Source organism: Spea bombifrons, chromosome 1, assembly GCF_027358695.1.
Source record: "Spea bombifrons isolate aSpeBom1 chromosome 1, aSpeBom1.2.pri, whole genome shotgun sequence".
In the NCBI taxonomy this organism is placed as follows: domain Eukaryota; kingdom Metazoa; phylum Chordata; class Amphibia; order Anura; family Pelobatidae; genus Spea; species Spea bombifrons.
Window position 1 is genome coordinate 162243985 of NC_071087.1, and position 24615 is coordinate 162268599.

Consider the following 24615-nt stretch of genomic DNA (forward strand, 5'->3'; position numbering starts at 1 on the left):
CAAATAAAGTGGAAAATGTAAATGCAGGAAGTGGATGGAATTCTCTGAGATTCCAAACAGTAACACTTTAACTGCTCAAAACAAGCCTTGCATATTGTATATTAGAGCTTGCGGCTGTTGCAAAGCGCATATTAATAAAATATTATGATCCTAATAATAATAATTCTAATAATAAATAAAAGTGAATAATGATCATAAATCTATTTCTATGGATACTTCCAGAAGCTGACAGTAGACGGCGCTGCACTCATTCGCTTTTACTTCCGAAGCTTTAAGATCCTTATAATCGGTGAAATGGATTAAAACATCTTAATAAAAACCTATAGAAACTACCAAGGAAGGAATACATTCTTTAGGCAGTTAACCCTTTGATCTATAGGCCGCTTCCAGCAAATGCATGGATCAAATGTGTCCGCTCTGTATGCCGTTTGCTCAGAGTTGGAAAGTATCGTGAAATGCGACGGCGCCATTTAATTGTCCTGTAAACGGGATCGGGTTGTCTCAGAAGAATCATGTGACTCATGTAATTACACGTAGTAACACGGCTGATGTAGAAGTGTAGATTGCAAGCTTTTGAGACTAATATTTATTAAAATGATTGAAGCATTTAGAAGAATGACAATGTGTTGTATTTACATTGTGTAGTATTCCCTGCTGTTTCTATATACATTATCGGGGCTTTTAGGGCAGTAGAACCCTGCGATACCCTCATACCCAGCAAACATTCTGACCTCCTAGAAAAGCGTGGCATCAGGGGAGGAGAGAGGGGCATCGGGGCTTCTTCTGTGTGTAGTATTATTAACTTGAATTTTTAATCCTTGCTTATTAAGCGCTAACATAGTCTGTGGCGATGTACAATTCAAATATAGGGCTGCCATCTAGCGTTATGTCCCTGCATAAGCTCCTGGCGGGAATGGTGGGCTACTGGGACCCCCTCGCTCGTCGGCTTACAATATGAAACCGTTAACCCTTTGTCTCCTGGTCTGGTACAGAAAAACGCCTGCAGTCTGCCGGAAGACTTGAAGAACTTTTACCTGATGACGGATGGCTTTCAGATGTCGTGGAGCGTGAAGCTGAGCGGTGAGTGTAAAGGATCTCGAATCATCAGCGAGAAGTAGAATAGACTAAAAGTGCTTTCCTTGGGCAGAAGCTGCAGCTCTGTAGCTACTCGCCTCCTCTGTGCTCCATAACGGGCGCAGAACGACACGCAGCTCTATGATACGATGTTTGGCTGTTTCAGAGTCATGACGGGGTTAAATTTTGCTGCATATTTTTCTTTTCAGGGATAAGTCTTCCTTGGCTGATAATTTACCTTCATACCCAGGAAATCTCAGGGTTTTTGCCCCGAGTTTCAGGGTTTTTGCCCCAATCTCGGGCTGAAGGGGCAGATTCTTAGGGTTACACACCAAATCCTACCAGGCTCCCAGTTGGTGCTTTTGCTCCCGGTATGGTTGGTATCCCTGCTTGAATGCTGGTGACTCACGTTTATGTTTAAATAACGACAAGTCCAAGTTTCCACGAGGGCCGATATTAGAGCCGCTTGGTTAACACATTTGGCGGGTCGCTACATAGAATCTTCGCAATAGGCTGCTAAAGGGTTAATAATTGTCAGGGCCGCTGATATAGAAAGTTCACAGGTATGTTTATGTCCTCAGCAGCATTTCCATGAAACATCGCGGCTCTGGTGTTTACCCCCCAGCTGTCCGTTTGGATACAATAAAAAAAAAACTGAGTGAGAAATGAAATGATGTCATTTTTTTTGCCATTGTTACATCATGAAGTGAACAGGAAGTGATTCTCTTCCGGTCACTGCGATGTCATGGAGCAAACAGGAAGCGTTTGGACTTCCTTTATGGAAGTCATTTATGGGAATACCATTTCTTTGACTAATTAGCTGATTTTAGACGCAGATTTATTTGCCTGCCGTATTCTGGTTCTGATACCGCGTTAGCCAATTCATGTGATCCGCCTTGCAGATACTCCGGTCCAGGTGGGCTCTATGGTAATTAACAGCATCTCCAACCTCAGCCGCCTGGAAGGGGCCTCTGCCTACTCCGTGCCGACTGCCCCGACGCTCGCCGACCTGGACACCGACCCCGAAGACGAAGGTATTTAAAGCCGAGGCTGTGAAGCTCTGAGTTCCTTTCGTGTTTCATTTGTGCAGAAGGGAAGTTTTTTTTTTTTTTTTCCGGCCATAATGTAAAACTAGAGTGTCAGAGGCTGAGATGGAAGGAAGTTTTACTTTACTGAGAGAGTGGTGGATAAGTGGAACAGCCTCCCAGCAGAAGTGGTAGAGGGTAATACAGTGAGGGGATTAAACATGCATGGGATAGACATACGGCTCCTGAATCTAAGACGAGATCGAGAAGAACCGGAATATTTAGAATAGATAGATATATAAACTACCCCCAAAAATTCTAGGCTTTAAGGTACTTTTGGAATCGCACGTTTTTTTGTTCTCTTTCTCCCAAACCGTTATAACGATGATAACGGCGCCGGTAAAGTTCAACAATAATTTAGTTTTTATTGCCGGCAATTTAGTTATTTCCCTTATTCTGCTTAAAATCCCCCGAGGTGGTGATTCTAAAACACTCTGACCCCACAAAGCAGATGCAGGCGCGTATAATGCAGAGTCATTGGCACTGAGGCGGATGGCAGGAGCCGTCGGATGCCGGGCATCAGGGGTATTAGCCACGTGAACGTGTTGGGGGGGTGCGGGCAGTCGTGGTGCAGGGATGGCGATCGTGTGGGAGAACGCGCCACGGACGGCCCTCGCTCGTATTTGGCTAATCGTCTGTTCCTTCCTCCCCAGGTTGCCCGGAAAAGCCGCGCTTTGACTCTCGGAACGTCCTCTTCGAGCTGGATCCGTGCGACGGGAACGGAAAAGTGTGTCTGGTCTACAAGACGTGCGAAGGAGGTCGGTGAAAGCGAAACGCGGCCCCCAAATCCTTTACACTTATATTATAAAAAAATATTTACAAAAATTATAAAAAAAAACTCCCACGTATGCAGGTGTGCTAAATCTGTGATGGCGACACATCCGTGTGAACACCTCACTGGGGGTCTACGCTGCGGGAAAACACGTGAGCCCCCGCCGTATATATACTGCATACAGGGCTTTGGGAGCAGTTATGTTGGCCTCTTCCTGACAAGAAGCGAATGATCTTTTCTGATCTTTTCCATCCATGTATTTGAAGGGTCATTAAACAAAGTATTTTATCGCTTTTTATTATTGATCTGCACTGGTCGGATAATACAGGGTTTGTGTACAGCCCTTGGCTCTCTGAGCATGATGGGATTTGTAGTTAATCTGTCAGATCTATACGTGTAGTCCTCTCCTCCGGCTGTAGAAGTTACGCTGCCGTCTCTTCTCTGACCCTGTGATTGTTTTATCCGCACAGAAGTCCTCCCCGATCCCAACATCTGGTTTCTGGACCGCGCTCTCTATTGGCATTTTATTACCCGCACGTTCACCGCGTACTACCGGCTTCTCCTCTGCCACCTGGGACTCCCGCAGTGGCGTTACGCCTTCACCGGCTACGGCCTCAGCCCGCAAGCCAAGGTAAGCAAGCGGCCGCCGCCGTGATCTCCGAGCGGGAACACAGTACCGTGAAAAGCAAAGCAGTGGAAGCAGCAAACGCGTGCCGTTTAGTTATCTGTGCCCTATTCAGGCAGCCTTTGTAAGGGGGGAGAACTTCAGGATTAGACCTCAGCGTCACGGAGGTAAAGTGGTCCGTTACTACGGCCAACAGGCAGAAAAAGCTATTTTTATAAATTAATTTATACCAAAAGCTGTGAATATAACAGTTTAAGTCAAGGTTAAGGGCAAGCGGCAGTCGGCACAAACGCTGTGTTCCGGTAACGCAGTGTTTGTGCCGATCGCCGCTTGCTCTTTTGCCTGTAGATCGTGTCTCCGTGATAAACCTCTTCACGTACGGATAGGTAGTAATCGAGCGACGCGTTATAAACGGCAGAAGTAATCGCCGGGGGCAAATACCAATAACGTACGTACATAGCAACGCTCCGCTCTCTCCTCTGTTTCCGCCAGCAATGGATGAACATGTACAGACCCATCGCCCTCAGCACGGCTTCGCTGGCAGAAGACGTCGACTCGTTCGTCAACAAGCTGGATCCAAACAAGATATTTAAGAGCAAAAACAAGACTCCGTTAACTAAGAAGAAGCTGCCCCCTCCGCCTGCCGGAGCCCAAAAGGGATCCCTTGCTTCTGCCAGACCCCCCGGCCCTTCAGTGATCGCCGCACGGAAGTAAAAGACGGTCCGTTTGGTCGTTTGGGGCGGCCGCTTCGTGTACCTGAAATACCCTTTTCTGTATATTTGGATGTTTCGTTTATTTATTTATTTATTTATACAAACATTCAGCCTTCATACAATTTTATTAATAATTTCATTCAAATGTATATATATTTTGCATAAGATGTTGTTTTGTGCGTGGTAATGATAATGGGAATTGTACTCATATTATGAGTAAAAGTATAACACGCAAATGAACTGTAGTTTAAGTTACACAGCCGAACGTTTGGGGTCACTTCATGGAAAACAAGGAAACTTTTGGCTGAAACATAACGGGTTTCCTTACCATCAATTAGCCTTTAAAACCTAAACTTGGATCAGCGAACACAACATGTCATTGGGACACAGGAGTGATGGGAGTGATAAAGGGCCATTGGGACACAGGAGTGATGGGAGTGATAAAGGGCCATTGGAACACAGGAGTGATGGGAGTGATAAAGGGCCATTGGGACACAGGAGTGATGGGAGTGATAAAGGGCCATTGGAACACAGGAGTGATGGGAGTGATAAAGGGCCATTGGGACACAGGAGTGATGGGAGTGATAAAGGGTCTCTGTACGCCTAAGAAGAGATAACATTAAAAATCAGCTGTTTCCAGCTAAAATAGTCATTTACAACATTAACCCCGTCTGCGCTGGATTTCTGATCCATTTCGTGTAATTTTAAGGGACAGGCTTGGCTTCTCTTTCAAAAACAAGGAGACGTCTAAGTGACCCCGGGGTTTGAACGGTCGTGTGTGTGTGTATATATATATATATATATATATATGTATATATAATCTATAACGTGTGTGTATATACAGTCATTTCTTCAAATAAATGAGGGCAGAAAGAATCCCCAAACAGGACATGGAAGCTTTCCGCGCGGCGTAGATGGAAAGTAGGTGGATTCGGCCCCCGTCTAGTCGCCCGTTTCTCCTGCTGTAAAGACTCAAACCTTAATCAGTCGTTGGTCTCGTCTTAGATTCAGGAGCCGTATGTCTATCCCGCGCATGTTTAATACCCTCACTGTATTACCCTCTACCACTTCTGCTGGGAGGCTGGTTTGCTTATCTACCACACTGTAAAGTAAGATATTACTACAATTATGTCTAATCCTCTGCTGGAATAGCTCTGATCACAAAAAATACTGTATTTGCTTGATTATCAGATGACCCCCCAAAATCTGAATATTAATTTAGGAAAAAAAGAAAAAGCCTGAATATAAGACGACCCTATAGAAAAAAAGTTTTACCAGTTAAATTCATGTTAACTTTTGTTTAAATAAAAGCTGTGATTGAGAAAAATATTTTTTTTGTTTTTATTTCCTTTTATTTTCCAACCTGCCCCCCAGTTATGCACATCTGCCCCCAGGCTTGCTACGGTGCCCCAGAAATGCCATACGCCACTTTGCCCCATGATATGCCTTTTAACCCTCTAAATGCCACTGTGCCCCCTGAAATGCCTTATACCTCCAGATATGCCACATGCCCCGCTGGTGTGCCACTCTGACCCCCCAGACTTGCCCCCCCATGCTCCAGACTCCCTAGTGGGTGAACGTTTTTGCGATGCATGTAGATAAACCTCTACTGGTGGCCGGCACTTTCGCTGGAGCTTCTAAGGCCGACCACCGGAAGGTCATGTGACGATCATAGAAGCCCCAGTGGAAGTGCCGGCAGCAGCAGAGGATGTCCACAGACGCCCAACGGCTGCCAAAAAGGAATATCCAGGTCCCCTGTAGTGCTGCGGGGGATGCTCCTCTCTGGCAGTCGGTGGACGTCTGCGCGATGCACGTAGACAACCTCCGCTGCTGTCGGTACTTCCGCCGGGGCATTTATGGTGGAGCGACAGCGTGACGTTACCTTCCAGGGCTCCATCATAGAAGCCCCAGCGGAAGGGATACACGTTATTTATAATATGTTATCGCAATGGCGGCGATTGGATACTCATATACCGGGCTGCATTAACTCACTTCCCATCAAAAGACACCTGACTGTACAACTTACAGGGGGTGGAAGGGGGCGCCCCGCGGCTTCCGTCTCCCGCAGGCAGCCCGTCCATATATCTGTATGGATAAGGCAGCCTCAGTCATTTAGTGGATACAGCCCGCATACTCCGGGGCACAGTCTGTAACATATGACATTGATGCGTGGAAAAAAAAAAGTGCTTCTTTCAATTTTTCATCATATTTAATTTTTTTTAGAAAATTAAATGACAAGATCTTGTCCTGAAAAGAAAAAAAAAACAAGAAACTTGCGTGGGTTCACTAAATGGGAGAGAATTACAGCTAAACACGAGCTCCGCCACAGTGTCAAAACATCCTCGGTCACGAAGGGTAACAAAAAAAAAACCCAGTCTGGTGCTTAAAGGGTTAATTGTCTTTTATTACAACACGGTTTCTTCTTCTGTCCAAGTATCCTCAACATTGTATCTATTAACAAGTTACAAGTATTTCTATGAAGCCCTTACTTCTTAACACTGCAGAAAGTCTCTTTGGAACAAACCACTTCGTGTTAGGGGGGTGGGGGGTGGAATAAAACACTGTCATTTGTGAAAGCGGCAGCTGTATTGGCCCTGAGGATATTTGGAAGCAGGACAGAACACCCCTATGGTCTTTGCACTGTGGTACAGCCTGCCCTGACTGTGATGTCATAGTGCTGTGACATCACAATGCTGTGATGTTCTGTAAAAGTGCATCCAGACACTCTGGTTGTTTCAGATTGTGAGCAGTAGCAGTACTGAGCATAACAGTTACCTGTCCACGACAGGCAGCGAAATCGCGATTTCTATTGACTTTAAAAAGACAAAATAGGCAGAGATTAAAAGGCCTTCATTCGTGTGACGCAATACCCGGCACATAGGCGCGAGTCTCTGCACCTGAACATCTTTGACTGACACCCGACAGGTACACGTTTCAGCCGACATGGAGCGCACTTGCTTCGGCACTCCTGGCCCTCGCACAAGCAGCAGTATAACATTCACGCTGTTTGTGTTTGGCTGGGCGCTCTTATGCGGCGGATCTCTACTTTCTGTCTATGGGTTCGCGACATGCCAGTCCGGCAGCTGTATCACCTACAAGGTGACGGGCCCGGTACTTGCCGGGTTAGGGCTGGCATGTTTAATGATGGCAGAGTTTACTGCCAAACGAGACAGGAGAAGGAGGGAATTAGAAGGAGACCCGACGGATCCAGATAGCAGCTTCCTCTGCGGGAAAAGCCGGCAGTTTGTGCAGTTCGTAATACTCGGGATGCTGTTACTGGCTTGCGTGGTACTGATTTGTATCCCAGGACTTGTGTTTCCAGCCTGCAAGCCGGTATCCAACACAGACAAACCCCCAAAAGTCTGTGAAACTCCCTTACTGCAGACAATCGTAATCGTACTGATCGTCTTCTGTTACTGCGTGGCTATCCGTCTGAGTAAAGACCGTCGGGACGGCGACTCTGAGGAGGACCCAGAAGCCTGCAGACAGGGGCGTACCTAGAGTATTTGGCACCCGGGGCGGATCCTGTAAGTGGCACACCCCCCCCCAAATGTAAAGACATCTACAAAATTATGTTGGCAAGAATATTTATTGCACCAATTTGTAAACTGTATGTCAACTGTAAACAACAAGAAATCTGAAAAAGTAAAATAATAACTTATAAGTAAAATAAATATGTTTAAATAACATTTACTGAACATATAATAGTGATTTCTTTAATAACCCCCCAAAAAAACAACAAACACAACAAGTTTCTAAGAAGACCTAACAAATGAGTGACAAACATTACAAATTAAGTACTGGCTAAGCAGCTAAAGACACTATAAACTAAAAAAAATTCTGATATAATCAGGAGTCACCATAACATTGTTCTCTTTTTATTTAAGCATTTGCATATATAGTGGTGTTGCCATGTCGACTCATGATTATATATACCATATGAACCAGACACTGACTGTGGTATAGCATGACACCTATCACTATATACTGAGCCAGGCAGTGACGGTGGTACAGCATAACGCCTATCACTCTATACTGAGACAGACATTGACGGTGGTGCAGCTTAAGTAATTTCATTATATATTGAGGCAAACATTACAGTGAAACAGCATAACTCCTATCACTATACACTGAGCCAGATACTACAGTGGAACAGCATAACACCTATCACTATAACTGAGCCAGATATTGATGGTGGTACAGCATAACCGCTATCTTTATATACTGAGCTAGACACTTATAGTAGTACAACATAACTATCATTATACACTGAGGCAGACATTGACAGTTGTGCAGCACAACTGCTATCATTATATACTGAGACACGCGCTGACAGTAGTACATCATAACTGTTTCCATTATATACTGAGGCACGCGCTGACGGTGGTACAACATAACTGTTATTATATACTGAGGCCCACATTGCCGGTGATACAGGATAACACCTACCACTTTATACTGAGCACACATTGACGGTGGGGCAGCGTAATCCATATCACTATACATTGAGCCTGACATTTACAATAATGCAGCATAACCCATATCACTATATACAAAGCCATTGATGTGGTGTAGGCCTACCACTTCAGTGTCTGGCATAGTATATAGTGGTAGGGGTTATGCTGCATTATTGTAAATGTCTAGATCGATGTATAGTGATAGGGATTATGCTGTACTGCCCTCAACTGCAGATCAGGGGAAGACTGTGAGAGTCAGTACAGCCTTCCCTTCTTCTGACTGCACCGTGACATTGGGAGGTCCTCTCCCCGTAATCATCCCCAAAGTCCATTTGTCCCCTACGTCACTAAACCACAACTCTCTTTTAATTACTCCCTGTAGTTCAGGTATAGATCAAATAAACAACACATGGAAACAGCACGTGCAACTGAATAAGACATAAATATCCTGTATTTACAGGTATACATAAATAATGTATGGAAACATAGCATTGCAGGTATAAATCAACAGAACACACAAACCCAGCATTGCAGGTATAGATCAACTGGAAATCACTCAGCACTGAAGGTATAGATCAAATAAACAACACATGGAAACAGCACCCCAGGTATTGATCAACTGAATAAGACATACAAATCCTGTATTTGCTGGTAAACATAAATAATGTATAGAAACATAGCATAGCAGATACAGACCAACACATTAACACACAAACCCAGCTTTGCAGGTATTGATCAATTGGAATTCACATAAAAACTCAGCATTAAAGTTATAGATAAAACACCCTAAATTACAGGCATAGATCACAGATTGCACACCCCAAAGCCAGCGTCCACATTGCCCACATAGAACCTGACCAGCACCCTGCGGTGGGGGTGCAAGGCCTCTGTCTCCCAGCTCTGCCACTGTACGGAACAGTATAGAGTGATGGGAGTTATGATGTACTTTAGAGTATAATTATAATGAAAAAGACATTGGAAATGGTACAGCATAACACCCATCACTCTCACACATTTACCAATCAACACTTACCAATCCACAGATTCCACACATACCAATCCACAGATTCCACACATACCAATCCAGATTCCACACATACCACACATACCAATCCACAGATTCCACACATACCAATCCAGATTCCACACATACCACACATACCAATCCACAGATTCCACACATACCAATCCACAGATATACCAATCCACACATATACCAATCCACAGATTCCACACATACCAATCCACAGATTCCACACATACCAATCCACACATATACCAATCCACAGATTCCACACATACCAATCCACAGATTCCACACATACCAATCCACACATATACCAATCCACAGATTCCACACATACCAATCCACACATATACCAATCCACAGATTCCACACATACCAATCCACTGTCACTGTCACTGTCACTCAGTCTTAATGAATGATTTCCTACCTTCTTTTCTACCTCTTTTCTTCTTACAGCAGTCTTTTCTTTTTACAGCAGTCTTCCTCTTCGCTCCTCTTCTTCTGTCTTCTTCCGGGTCAGAGGGCACTGTGGGCGCGGCTTCAGTGCCGCCGGGGTTTGTTGTCAGATCCCGGCGGCACTGAAGCCGCGCCCACAGTGCCCTCTGCACAGCAGCAGTTGACGCGCGGATCGCAAGGGAGCGGTATCGGAGGTCTTTAACAGACCTCCGGCTCCCTTGAGTGATTTTAAGCCGGTTCAAGGGAACCGGCTTAAAATCACTCAAGGGAGCCGGAGGTCTGTTAAAGACCTCCGATACCGCTCTCTTGCGAGCCTGCTCCTCCAGCGGCGGACATTGCTGTCCGTCTCTGGAGGGGTGCCGGGTGCCGGCAAGTTGGCACCCCCTGATGAGCGGCACCCGGTGCGGACCGCCCCCCCCCGCCCCCCGCTAGGTACGCTACTGCCTGCAGATATCAGCCGCTTCCTGTAAGGGTGGGTGACGAAGTCTTCACGTTCCCGTCAGCCCCACCTCCACACTTTGCAGGAGGACATGATCGGCCAATGAGCAGGGACCCTCCTTCCTATGACAGCATCCTGTTTGAAAGGGGCGACCGTGATTCCGGCGGAAGAGACGGGGAAAACGTACACACCGTTCCATGGCGATGGGGGCCGAGAGTAGAATACATCAACGACCCGACCCCTTCGGAGCCACCTCCAAGATATGAGGACATATACCCTAGTCAGCCGGATCCTGAAGAGAGTTCATCATCATCATCATCGTATTACTCGTTTTCCCAATCATCGGAGTCGAGTGACTATGAGCTCGCACCAGGACCCTAAACATGGAAAGTCTGAACTATCGGGGGGGGGTTTTTCTAACATTTCGACTCAGTACAGTGTTTGAGCCGGAAGCGTCTCCCAAACATCACATCTGACAATATCCAGGTCTGCAGATAAAGGACTGAAATCAGACCGGGTTTTTTGTCAGTGCCGGCACCGTACATGACGCCTGTTGAAATGTTTTTTTCCCCCCCGTGAGACTTCCCCTTTAAATAACAGATAAATAAAATGACATCTTTTCATGGTTGCCCCTCAAACAGTATCTGTGTGCGTTTGTGTGCGTGTTGGATATACCGCGTGTACGAGGTCACATATTCGTATGGAATCTATAAGATAAATCTCTTACGTGTGAAATCAATGTGTTATCTACGGCTTGGAGCCACCTCCAACGTATCAGACAGTTTCGGGTTGATACGAATGATCCTTGGGACCGCTAAGAATTGCCCTTGAGAAGTTGATCCCTCTTCCCCTCCCCCCATGTAATTATTATGCTGCGGGGATCGTTCTCCCTGATTGTGTTCCCAAAAGTAGAAATTGTTTTTTGTTTTTTTTTAATTCTTTCTTAAACTGTAATGCTTTAAAAACGAAAAGAAAAGAAAAAGAAACAGAATTGTAACAAATGTAACAGCCCCTTGAATGTAAATCTTCTCTTTTCTCCGTAACCCGAGCGATCCCCCCTCCCCCGAAGAACTCCCCAGCGGAGCCGGATGGAAAGCCGTCTTGTTATTTCTAACCAGACAGAAAAATCCTCGCCAATGTCTCATATTATTATTCATTATTATTATTTATATTAGATTATTTGATACAGTGCCATCATATACCGCAGCGCTGTACAATACACGTGAAGTAGAATCAGCTCTTTAAGCATCCCGATTGCTGATTTCCGGAAGGTTCGGACCGGGCTGGCATCCCAGTTCCTTTAGGAACAACCTGGCAAGGGTTGCAGTGGAGTGACTGTACTAGTCTGATTTAGTGCCGGCCCCTGCATTGGATGAGTTGGGCCCCTCAAACCCAAGAGGAACAGTTTTATTCTGTTTGCCTCCGCAATGCCCGTCGCTGCGTCGGATGTGCAGAGAGCGGGGCGTGCGCAGAGTGCGCTCTCCTCCGATACTTCCCAAATATTACACTCTTCAGGTCTGTGCGCCCAATGAATCGTCGTGGTTACATGGTTACATCCATATTGTTACATTTTTAACATTATACACTTTGTTTCGTTTTACTGTTCTATATAATACTTGAAGACCATGCTCCCCGAGTGGGCAGACACGAGATCCATATTTGCCCTTTTGCATGCATACTGATACAGCCACCACATTTTAAACACTTGTTTTTTGCCATTTTCTTCTCCTATTCTTCTATTTGTTTTTCTTTTATGGGTTCTTCATTTATTGGGTTTCGTTCCTGAGAAGAAATAAGTTTATCATTTTACCAGACGTGTTCTTCTTACAATTTTTTTATCTTTATATCCGTTTCCACCGTGGCGATCCATACTTACCGTTCACTAACATGGGCTGTCACGAGTCCTGATGATGCCATCAAAGGAAAAAGAAGGGCTCCGCGTCCTATATCATCCTGCGCCCACCTGATACAATAAACTTTATTCGGATGCACTAAAAAGACAATGAACGGATCCACAAAGAGAGAAAAAAAGACAGAAGGTGATGACGCAAACAGAGGAAGATGGCATGTGGAGCTTTAAAAACCGCCAAGAACAAGACAGGACACAGACTTACTTTGATTTTCTCCTGAGGAAGCCGACATTTGAGTTCGGCGAAACGCGTTGAGAGACACATATTGATTTTACTACAGACCTACGGACTGTTCACACATGGACTTCCTTTTGATCTTCTTCTACCGTGGAGGACACTTTCCCAATGCCTTTATGCGTAACCTAGCTGTTATGCCGAATTGCTTGTGAGTGTTTTTACCTTTATCTATTAAAATATTATCAGCTTTTATTGCACCATTTTGCGGTTCTTTATCCTTATCACAGAACTTAAGTAGACATCAATACCTTATTGTCTGAGGAGCTGGCTTTCTAATCACGTTTGTGAGTGCAACTAATATCATATCTTATTCCCTTTGTTGGGATTTATTACACTATATTTGTTTTTTTATTTTTTTCTTACATGTCCATGCGCCCCTACACCTGATACATCTTGGAATGCACAAGACATAGCCACCTAACCTGGTGAAGTTGACTATGGTTGCTTGGGCTGCAGATTTGAAAGTGGCTCATGGCTAGCAATTTCAAGTCCAATGACTAAGAGGAAGCAGGTAAGAGTTTCCCAACCCAATTCAGACTACTCCTTCTCCAATACTTTTATGAGTCATTCCTATTCATTGAAACCAAAAACTGTTTAACTTGTATTAAAACCTATAGTCGAATTTAGAATTTAACACTAAATGATTCTAAACTAGACTTGGGCACCAGGGGGCTCTTCGTCTTCATGCTCCTCTTCGTAAAAAAAAAAATCTTCGTATTCCGCGATAATTCACCCGTTCCTGTCTTCGCTTCGGGCGAATATTCGTGGACATTCTTCGTGTTCGTTTTTTCTTCTTTTTTTCCGGTTAAGGGGTAAATACGGGGTTAACGCGTACTGCAGCAGCTCTGGCGCCAGTAGTTTAAATGTGCGTATGAGCAACTCTATTGGTCGCCAGCAGGGGTCCTCCAGCTGGCAACCAATGAGCACACTACCATATATAGCTAATATAGTCTCGGGCAGAATATTATGCTACTCAATGTAAAACCAACAGAGGGCAGCATTCTGTCCGAAGATATATTAGCCATATGTGGCAGTGTGTTTTCATTTATTTTCATTTATTAATTATTTAAATAAAATATATTCCCATGATCCGCTGGTCTTCCCGCTGCAACAGTTAAATGTCCCCACTCGCGGACATTAATTCTGTCGAACTCTTTTTTTCTATTTATTTGGGGTTTTTTTGTTTTAAATTGTTAGACGAAAGGTTCATGGGAATATATTTGAATAAATGCAAATGAGCACACTGCCACATATGGCTAATATATGTTCGGACAGAATGCTGCCCTCTATTGGTTATACATTGAGTAGCATTGTTCCATATGCTTGAAATCCAAAGTTATTATGCTACTTAATGTATCTAACCAACAGAGGGCAGCATTCTGTCCGAACATATAATAGCCATATATGCTAATGTCCTCATTTGCATTTATTCAAATAAAATATATTCCCATGAACCTTTCGTATAACAATTTAATAGAAAACGCCCCCCCCCCAAATAAATAGAAAAAAAGAGTTTGCAAGTTCGACAGAATTAATGTCCGCGAGTGCATTTGAATGTTTATTGGCAGCTTGATCAAGGTACGTAAAATACACTTTTGGTTGCCTTTGGTAGGGGAGCAGTTGTGTCTCCCTATGTTAGAATTCAAGAACATTCCTGGGGTTTATATAGATGGTAGGGAGTCTGCAGTAAACATGGAGAAAAGCTTAGTGCTGAGGTTCCTAGCTGAGTGCATTGGTTACTCATTGAAATTGACATTGGGGAAGGTCTGAGACAAGAACCCTTGGCTGCCCTCGCAGGGCATTGCTTGATCCAAGCAAGTGAGTTCCCATCAGCCATCTGACTGCTCTTGGAATGCATAAGACGTAGTCACTTAACCTGGTGAAGTTGACTATGGATGCTTGAGCTGCAGATTTGAAAGTGGTTCATGGCTAGCAATTTCAAGTCCGATGACTAAGAGGAAGCAGGTAAGAGTTTCCCAACCCAATTCAGACTACTCCTTCTCCAATACTTTTATGAGTCATAACTATTCATTGAAATCAAAAACTGTTTAATTTGAATTAAAACCTAAAGTTGAATTTAGAATATAACACTAAATGAATCTAAACTATTTCTTAGAACCTTTGATTTTGATATTGCATTCTTAATACCTTGTTTTTTTTTCTTTTAAAGTCTTTTTATTAATTTTTGAACAAAGAACAAAAACATTGTAACAGAACATCACAGCTACTGTCACAGAGACGTTAAGGAACAGTACACAATCCCAGATAAGGGAGACAAGTGACACAATAACATAAAAAGAAAAACAAAAACGAAAACAAGTCCCGCCACCCAACCCCCCAACAACCATTTAAACCCTTGGCAAAGGAAAAAAAAAAGAGAAAAGAAAAAAAATGCATATATATAGATATATATAGATATATGTATACACATGTTGTTCGTCAGTTGTCCAGTCAAACATAGTAACAACTTAGGCACAAGGGGTAGCACCTCGAAGTAAGCGGGCATTGAACCATGAGGTATCCTGAAAAGTATGTACAATTTGTGTCTTAAGGGGTTCGTCCAACGTTTTAATAAAGGTTTCCCATTTCGTAAAAAAACATTTAGTACCTTTGTCTTTATTAAGGGAAGCATCCAACCAGTCCATTCGAAGCAAATACAACAATTTAGTATGAACCAGGGACGGAGATGGTGGGGACGCCTGTATCCAATGGTGCGAAATAGATTTCCTAGCCACTGCCAAAATTATTCTAATTAATGTCACATCTCTGGACCCCCCCATCCTAACGAGGCCATGAATGGCCGCAGCCGGGTCAATACAATAAGCATCAGCTGATAACTGCCTCAAAAAGGTTTGGATAGTAGCCCAGAAGACACGAATTAGAGGGCAAGCCCAAAAATTATGAAACAGGTCAGCACCTGCAAAACCACATTTTGGGCATCCACTGGTATTATGCCGATTAAAAACTGTCTATGGGGGGATAAGTAGGCCGGATGCGCTATCTTAAGTTGCATGTCTAGGTAGGAGCCAGCTGGTAACAGTTTACAGGTGGTCAGTGTGCTATGGAGTAGATCGTCACCCGTGACATCAGGAAAACGTGTGGACCATGCTAGTAAAGCTTTTGGTAAATAGTCATGGTGAGGTATGGCGTGTATCAGTTTATAGATAAACTTCGTAGACATCGGATTAGAAGAAGGCTGCCTAATCTGTCCAGCGAGGGGACTGGTCCAGGCCGGCAGTGTGAGAGGGCCCAACTGCGACCTGACTAAACTTTGTACTTGCAAATATGCGAACCAAGGTATGGTAATAGACTCAAGTCTATCCCTACAAGATATCAAGGGCAGAAGCGTCCTGCAGGAATGGTCCAAAAAGGGGGCAATAGTGCGAATCCCCTGTGTCGCCCAGACTCGAAAAACGTTGGATGCCTGTCCATTCTGAAAAATCGGGTTTTGAAGAAAAGGCTGGAATGAAGAGTATCGCCATGGAAACCCAAGCGGAGTCTGACCAACTTCCAGGATTTTATAGTGGAGTAAAGCAAAGGATTGTCTCTAACATGTGGTGGAAGTTGAGTGCAGGGTGTATGGAGAACGGCCTGGATAGCAACAGAGGGGCTGAAACACCGATCCAACTTAAAATCTGTGTAAGTGGTGGAGCAAGAGATCCAGTCCACCGCATATCGATATAAAGCCGCAGCATTATAATCCCGAAGGTTAAGACCTCATTTTGATTGTTCACGTTGCAAAGCAAAGGTCGCGGTTTTAGGCTTTTTGTTATTCCAAATAAAACGTCGAAATAAAGTATTTAGAAGTGTCTCATCCACTCGTTTAAGAAAAAGTGGCAAAGACTGGAAGAGATCTAGCATTTTGGGGAATGTCACCATCTTAAGAAGGGCTATCCTCCCAGAAAAAGAGAGCGGCAATTATTTCCAACCCCGCAATTCCCTTGCGATCTTCCGAACCATAGGTTTATAATTAAAGCTATAGGGGTGAATCGGGCCCTTAGGTATCTTCACCCCCAGATATAAGAGCGATTTTGATCCCCGCTGTATTCCCAGATTAGGCACGCCTGGGGGGCATCTCAAGGGGCGCAGACACAAAGCCTGGGACTTAACCCTATTAACGACAAACCCCGTCATTTTCCCGTATGCATCCAACTGGTCAAAAATAAGCGGTATGGTAAGATGCGGGTGAGTAATATAGAGAAGGACATCATCCGCGAATGCATAAGCTTTCAACTGATGGGGACCCAGATCAATACCCGGGATATAGCGAGATAAGAGAAACAACCGCAGCAAAGGATCCAAAGCTAAATTAAAAAGCAGCGGTGAAAGGGGACATCCCTGACGTGCACCCCGTTCCATGATAACCGGGGGAGAATCCAACCCATTAGCTGTAATAACCGTGGAAGGATTACAATATAACTGCCGAATTAATGTCAAAAAAGTTTGGCCAAAATGTTGGAATTTTAGAACCCGAAACAAATGGGACCAGGAGACTTGGCCAAATGCCTTTTCAGCGTCTAAACTTAAAATGGCGGGATAGGAATTGGGGGGAAGTGAGGGAGAAGCTAGAGGAGCTGCAATTGCCACACGGATACCCTGCACCGAGTGCCCCCCCCTTAAAAATCCCAGTTCCTGAGGGCAGATAATGAAAGGCAAGATGGTTTCAGGCGATCAGCATAGATTTTCGCCAAGATCTTCATGTCTTGGTTGATTAAAGTGATCGGTCTGTAGGAAGTTATTAATGTGGCATCTCTACCCGGCTTAGGTAGTAAGATAGTGCGGGCAGCAGTTAAATTAGCAATGTCAGGCTTATCCTGAATAATGGAATTAAACAACGATGTCAGCGACCCCTTAATGTGCGGCTGAAGGATTTTTTTTTATTTTATTTTTTTAATTTTATTATTAATTTTCATATTCAATCAATCAGAACAGCACTTCCATCAACTGCAATTTAATTTCTTCAACAAGTTTGCAACAATATTCCATAAAGTATATAACCTACTATAAATATTACATATATAGAAGCAATCTGTACACATTCATAACTTAGGCGGCATCGTGATTAGCCCTAGAATTAAAACAGAGCTTTGAGGCTTTCGAGAGAGATACAAATTTGGATAGAAAATATGGATAAATTGCCAAGGAAGAAAAACATTAAGCCATAACCGGATACATTTTTCACCATGGTAGCCAAATCTTATCGTAGTTTTTTAAATTGTTATGTGTTCTAAAGAAATGCTTCTCCATCACATGTTGGTATTCAATTTGATTCATAATTTGTGACCAATCTGGTACTACATCTGATTTCCAGCTGCGAGTCATACAAATTTTTATTGCTGCTAATATATTGATGATTAACTCCAAATTAAATTTGTTTTTATGAGGTACATCTATATGGAATCTTTTGGAACAATTCCATAACTTCACATTTTAGTTTCATTAAACTAATGCAATCCCACCAAATGTGGGCCATAGAGCCCAAATCATGGTTACATCTCCAACATAGATTCGAGATTGATCCCAACATTTTATGTAAGGTTGTGGGGGTGTAATACCATCTGTGAAGTATCTTAAAATACTGTTCCTGGAGGTTGATACAGTGGATAGCTTTCCTAGTTTTGGTCCAGGCAGAATACCAGACTTCTGTCGAATAAGAAATATCTACCGTATTGGCTCGGATATAGGCCGCCCCCGTATATAGGCCGCACCCTAAAAGTTTGGTGCTTTTTTAAAGAAAAAGTTTTTTTCTTTAACCCCTTCGAGACAAAGGCTGATTTTACTTTTTGTACCCTTTGTGACAATGGCCTTTTTAACATTTCTGCACTGCTCGTGTTTAGCTGTAATTTTCTTCTTTCCCGTTTACTGAACCCACACACATTAGATATTGTTTTTTTCAGGACAAGAAGGGCTTTCTTTAGATGACATTGTTTTGATTGTATCATATTATTTACTATTAAAAAAATTATAAAATATGGTGAAAAATTTAGAAAAAAATGACTGTTTCTAACTTTTAGTTGAAAAATCTTTTACTCATCTATAAAAGGTAATGAAAAAACCTGCTAAATAGATTCTACTATTTGTCCTGAGTTTAGAAATACCCAATGTTTTTATGTTTTTTTGCTTTTTTCTACCCATTATGGGGCAATAAGTACAGGTAGCGTTTTGCTATTTCAAAGCCATTTTTTCCAAATCTGGTAATTCTTCCCCCCTTGTGCCATTTCGGGTATCTTTGAACCCGGCCAATGCAATTTACCCCATCAAGTCATATATTTTTGAAAACTAGACAGCCCAGGGTATTCCAAATGCTAGTATTTTAACTCTTTCCATGCACCATATCTACCACCAGTCTTTGTCAAACTTTATGGTAGTCATTTTTTTGCATTTGTTTTGTCATACACATTTTACTTCAGATATGAATTAAAATGTTCTCGTTTATGTCACTATCACAAAACACCCCAATATGTGTTCATCAACATCTCCTGAGCGCAGCGATACCCCACATGAATGATTTTGCCTGGCTGTTTGGGGGCAAAAGGGCCACATTTGGGGCATGCGCATTTTTCAATGTTGAACTTTGGCATTTGGGGATCCACTGCCCATGCCCTATTTGGTACATCTTTGAGCCGGGCCATTTCAGTGTGCCCAATAAACCCATATATTTTTGAAAACTAGACACCCCAAGGTATTTCAAATGCTAGTATTTTAACTCTTTCCATGCACCATATCTACCACCAGTCTTTGTCAAACTTTGTGGTAGTCATTTTTTTGCATTTGGTTTTCCACACACATTTTAATTCAGGTATGAATTAAAATGTTCTCGTATATGTCACTATCACAAAACACCCCAATATGTGTTCAGCAACATCTCCTGAGTACAGCGATACCTCACATGAATGATTTTGCCTGGCTGTTTTGGGGCAAAAGGGCCACATTTGGGACATGCGCTTTTTTCAATGTTGAACTTTGGCATTTGGGGATCCACTGCCCATGCCCTATTTGGTACATCTTTGAGCCGGGCCATTTCAGTGTGCCCAACAAAACCATATATTTTTCAAAACTAGACACCACAGGGTATTTTAACTCTTTGCATGCACACATTTTACCACCAGCATTTTTTCAAAGTTTGCAGTAATATTTTTGTGTGTGTATTTTTCCCACACCTACTTTATGTATGAATTTACAGCTCCTGGTATATGCCGCTGTCACACGACACCCCATAATGTGTTCAGCAACATCTCCTGAGTGCAGTGATACCCCACATGCATGGGTTTGTCATTTTTTGGGGGAACTAAAAGGCCACATTTGGTACGTGTGCATTTTTCTAATTGGAAATTAGATGTGTGGCCATCCTTCCCCCCGTGTTAATTGGGACGTTGTTGAACCTGGCCCATTCAATTTACCCCATCAAATCATACATTTTTTAAAAGTAGACACCCCACAGGCATTTAATATGCCAGTATTTTAACTCTTTCCATGCGAGAATTGTTTTAAGCTACTATGCTAATTTTAGGACTTGCTCACAAAAATATATTTTTTATATATATATATTTTTTTTTTATTATTTTTTTTTAAAAAAATTTTAACATTTTTTTTCAACTTGGAGGTTCCCCTGATAGTGACATCAGTGGGAAATGATTTTTACATTTTACTGTTTTTTTACTATTTTTTTCTAATTATTATTAATTTTATTTTATTTTTTAATTTATTTTTACTAATCACACTGTGATTAGAAAGCTGGGCTCCATTGACTTGCATGGTGAATGCAGTACCTGTATTCAACCTGCAAGTGGAGCCAAAGTTCTCTAGATGGTCTGGACCATCTAGCGAACTTTTAAAATTTATGGTTCCTGTTACAGGACGGCGGCCATCTTCCTTGATGGCGAAGATTGCCGGCAGCTGCGGCTGTGACCGCTCTCCGGAGCGGTCACAGCCCATCAAAAGGTTAGTGTTTGGTGTCGCTGGATGCCTCCTGATCGAGGCATTCCAGCGACACCATTTAAGTTTAGGAGGCGATCGTCGATCGCCTCCTAAACGCTTTTAAAACGGGCGTCCGCCGCCATACAAAGTATGGCGGATGTTGACGCCCCGTGGAGGGGCCAGAGATGGCCCCTTCGTGCCGATCGCGGCGTTGCTGAATGCCTCGAGGTCGAGGCATTCAGCAACGCTTTTTGGGTGCAGAAAGCGATAGTAGATCGCTTTCTGCACCCGTTTAAAGACGTGCCGGTCCTGGCACGTCAATTGTCGTAAAGCACATGCTTTTCCGTGCCGTGCCAGGACCGGCAATTGTCATTAAGGGGTTAAAAAAGCACCAAAAAAACATGCTGCCACTCTGCCCCCCCCGAGATATGCTACCACTGTCCCCCCCCGAGATATGCTGCCACTGTCCTCCCTCCCCGAGATCCGCTGCCACTGTCCTCCTCTGCCCCCCCCTCCCCAACTTACCGGAGCAGACCCCGGGTGTCTAGCGGGGTCGGCGGGGTACATCTACGCAATACAACTTCCGGTGCCGGCACCGGAAGTTGTATTGCGTAGATGTCCCTCGCCGACCCCGCAAGACACCCGGGAGTCTGCTCCGGTAAGTCCGGGGGGGGTGCAGAGGTAAAACGCATCCGCACGATGCGCTTAGACAACCTCCCGTGCCGGCAAAACCCCCTGTGGGAAGTGCTGGCAGGGGAGGCTGTCTGAGCGTATCGGGGAGTAGGATGCAGGTCCCCTGCACGGCTGCGGGGGATCTGTATCCTAACCCCGCTGCCTGCCCGGGGCGCTAGACCCCCGAATATAGGCCGCACCCCCACTTTAAAGTCTTAAAGTGGGGGGAAAAAGTGCGGTCTATATTCGAGCCAATACGGTAATTCAACCTCCCATTTCAAGATGGTATTAGATTTTTCCACTGTTGACTTCTTTTCTAATAATATTCCTAATTTAGATATTAATTTTTTTTTTAAGTGACCTTCAATAAATGTATCTAAAATAGTTGCTGAATTCAAAGTCTTAGCTTTAATAAAACTTGTAAGTCTTAGAAAAGAGAATTGTTCCTTATTTGGGAGAGAGAACTTAGATTGTATTTCAGAAAAGAACTTAATTACCACTGGTGAGTAGATGTCTTCTATTTTTGTTATCCCGTGAGCCTGCCAAGTTTTAAAATCTATATCTTTCATGAATACTTGAAGCACTAAACCAGTGTGTAACCAGTGACCATGAATCTATGGGACCAAATTTTTCTTTGAAGCTAAACATATTTTTTAAGATATTTGATATTAAGGGGTTAGAGATATTTAAGTTCTTTGTAGCTTCTGGATTAATTATGCTTTGGCCAATTCATATAACCAAAACCTCTCATTTATATTATGTTTATATATTTGTTGCCAACTTTATTAGGGTGAGAAGCGCAGACAGTTTTTGTTTTTTGTATACATTGTACAGCCAATACACTGTTTCTTGCAGCATGCTTACACCTGTTTGGTAGGCCTCGTATTACACATTTGTATTATTTGAGCCTGAGACTAGCTTAGCGCACCGACATTTTTTTCTTTTCCCTGTTAGCTTCTGGATTAAGCCAGAAAAGATGGAATAAATCAAATCCATTACATTTCCATCTTGGTCGCGTTTGATATCCCAGGCTATAAAGTGACTGAACATGCAAATTTTATGTAGATTTTGAGTATTAGGGAAATTGACCCCAGCTTGAGCATGGCTTTTACTTAATATAGAGCGTGAAACTCTTGACTTCTTGTTTAGCCAGACAAATGATGAAAATATCTTATCAAATTGATTTAAAATCTTAGGAGGTACTAATAATGGAATGGTTCTAAATAGATAAATTAACTTAGGTATTATATATGATTTAAGTGTGTTTAATCTACCCAGCCAGGAAATTTCTAAACGTTGCCACTCACCCAGTTGGATTTTCAAACAGTCTAATAAAGTCATATAATTATAAGTTGTTATGTCATTAAGATTATTATAAATTTTAATGCCTAAATAGTTAATATATTCTCCTCTCCCAAAGAAAGAAAACTTATCCTTCAGGCTCAATGATTGGGAGATATCCATGTTAAAGTCAATAGTTTGTGTTTTGTCTATATTCAATTTATAATTAGAGTATAGGCCATATTCTTTAATGAGTTCCAAAATTTCCGAAATCAAAATCTCTGGCTCAGTTAGAGTGAGCAAGATATCATCTGCATATAATGCAATTTTATGTTCAGTTGGGCCAGTTATTACCCCTTTAATTTTGACCGATTGACGAATTATAGCCGCAAGAGGTTCTATTGAGAGGATTTACAGCAGAGGGGCTAGTGGGCAACCTTGTCTTGTCCCGTTATTAATGTTAAGAATATCGGAATCTAAATTCATGCCTGAGATTTTAGCTTGAGGATTTTGATAAAGAGCTAATATATTATATAGAAAGTCGCCATTCATACCAAAGATCTTAAGAGTTTCTTCTAAAAATGACCAATTAACCCGATCAAACGCCTTTTCGGCATCTAGGGCAATAAAAACCGCCGGGGAACTAGACTCATTTAATTTATATATAAGATTTAAAATTCTACGAGTATTATCCTCGCCATTCCTTTCTGTAAGAAACCCAGTTTGATCTGGATGAATTAGAACCCGTATTACCTTTTTTAGTCTCTCAGCTAAAATTTTAGAAAAAATTTTGATGTCTAAGTTTATCAAAGAAATAGGACGGTAGTTTGTCACCTTACTTAAGTCCTTCCCTAACTTCGGGATAGGAATTATCGAAGCCTGAAGCATTTCTGATGGGAAACTTTTTGATGTTGGTATCTCTTTAAACATTTTCAACATTAATGGAGAAATAGTCGAGTTTAGCAATTGGTAGAAAGGAGCTGAGAAACCATCTGGGCCGGGAGCTTTAGCTTTTTTTAAGTTACGAATAATATTATTTATTTCGAAAAGCTGGATTGGAACATTTAAAGTGTCCAGTTGTATGTTAGACAATTTAGGGAGATTCAGACTATTGAGAAAGGTTCTAATCTCTTGTTTATCTTTACTTAAATCTGGTAGATTATATAGTGAATTGTAATACAGCCGAAAAGCCTCCCCTATTTGTTTTGGGGATAAATATGATTTGTCTTTAAAAATTATATTATTAATTCTATTTTTACTGGTTCGACTTTTGATCTTATTTGTTAGTAATTTGCTAGCTCTATTATTACTGTAATACCAGTCTTGTTTTAACTTTGTTAAATTTCTATTAGACTTCTCAATTAACTTATTTTTTATTTCAAGTTGAATTGCATTTATCCCTCCCATTATCGATATTGTTGGATTTAATTTATTACTCGATTCAAGTTGTGCTTATTTAATATAAAGATCTGAAAGAATCAGTCCTTTAGCTTTCTTAATGACTGCCCCTTGTTTTATAATAAAGCCCCGCATAGTGCATTTAAATGCGCACCACAAAGTTGTATCTGAGGTTTCTCCATTGTCATTATTTACTATGAAATCCTTGGCCAAATTAATAAGTTTTTCTTGAAATGGTAGGGATAGTAACAATGATTCATTAAGTCTCCATTTAGACCTAGATTTAAATTCTGCCTTATTCTTTATTTCTATCGTTACCGGAGCGTGGTCCGACCATGTCCTAACCCCTATAGAGGCGGATTTACAAATTTTCTATTGTGTTACTATCAGACAAAAAAGTATCTATTCTTGAATAGGATTGATGTACAGCAGAATAGAATGTAAAATCTTTTGCAGAAGGATTATTTGTCCTCCACAAATCAAATAAGTTATTCCTTGTAATGCATAATGAAAAAGATTTGGACAAAGATTTCAATTTTGCATCAGGATATT

General features: G+C 42.4%; 1 protein-coding gene across 2 annotated transcripts in view; it reads left to right on the forward strand.

Moving 5' to 3' along the window:
* The window catches only part of TPGS2 (tubulin polyglutamylase complex subunit 2), a 320830-nt gene that overhangs the window by 2029 nt on the left and 294186 nt on the right, over positions 1-24615 (forward strand). Inside the window, exons 4-8 of one of the 2 annotated variants that reach the window (XR_008345655.1) lie at positions 993-1080; positions 1977-2108; positions 2813-2917; positions 3402-3562; positions 4049-4514. Coding sequence is in view for 1 of the 2 variants with exons in the window: in XM_053448403.1 (XP_053304378.1) it covers positions 993-1080; positions 1977-2108; positions 2813-2917; positions 3402-3562; positions 4049-4270 (708 nt within the window). In the remaining variant the exon portion in view is untranslated. Of the gene's footprint in view, positions 1-992; positions 1081-1976; positions 2109-2812; positions 2918-3401; positions 3563-4048; positions 4525-24615 lie in introns of those variants that run through there. The other variant, XM_053448403.1, reaches the window with a different exon arrangement.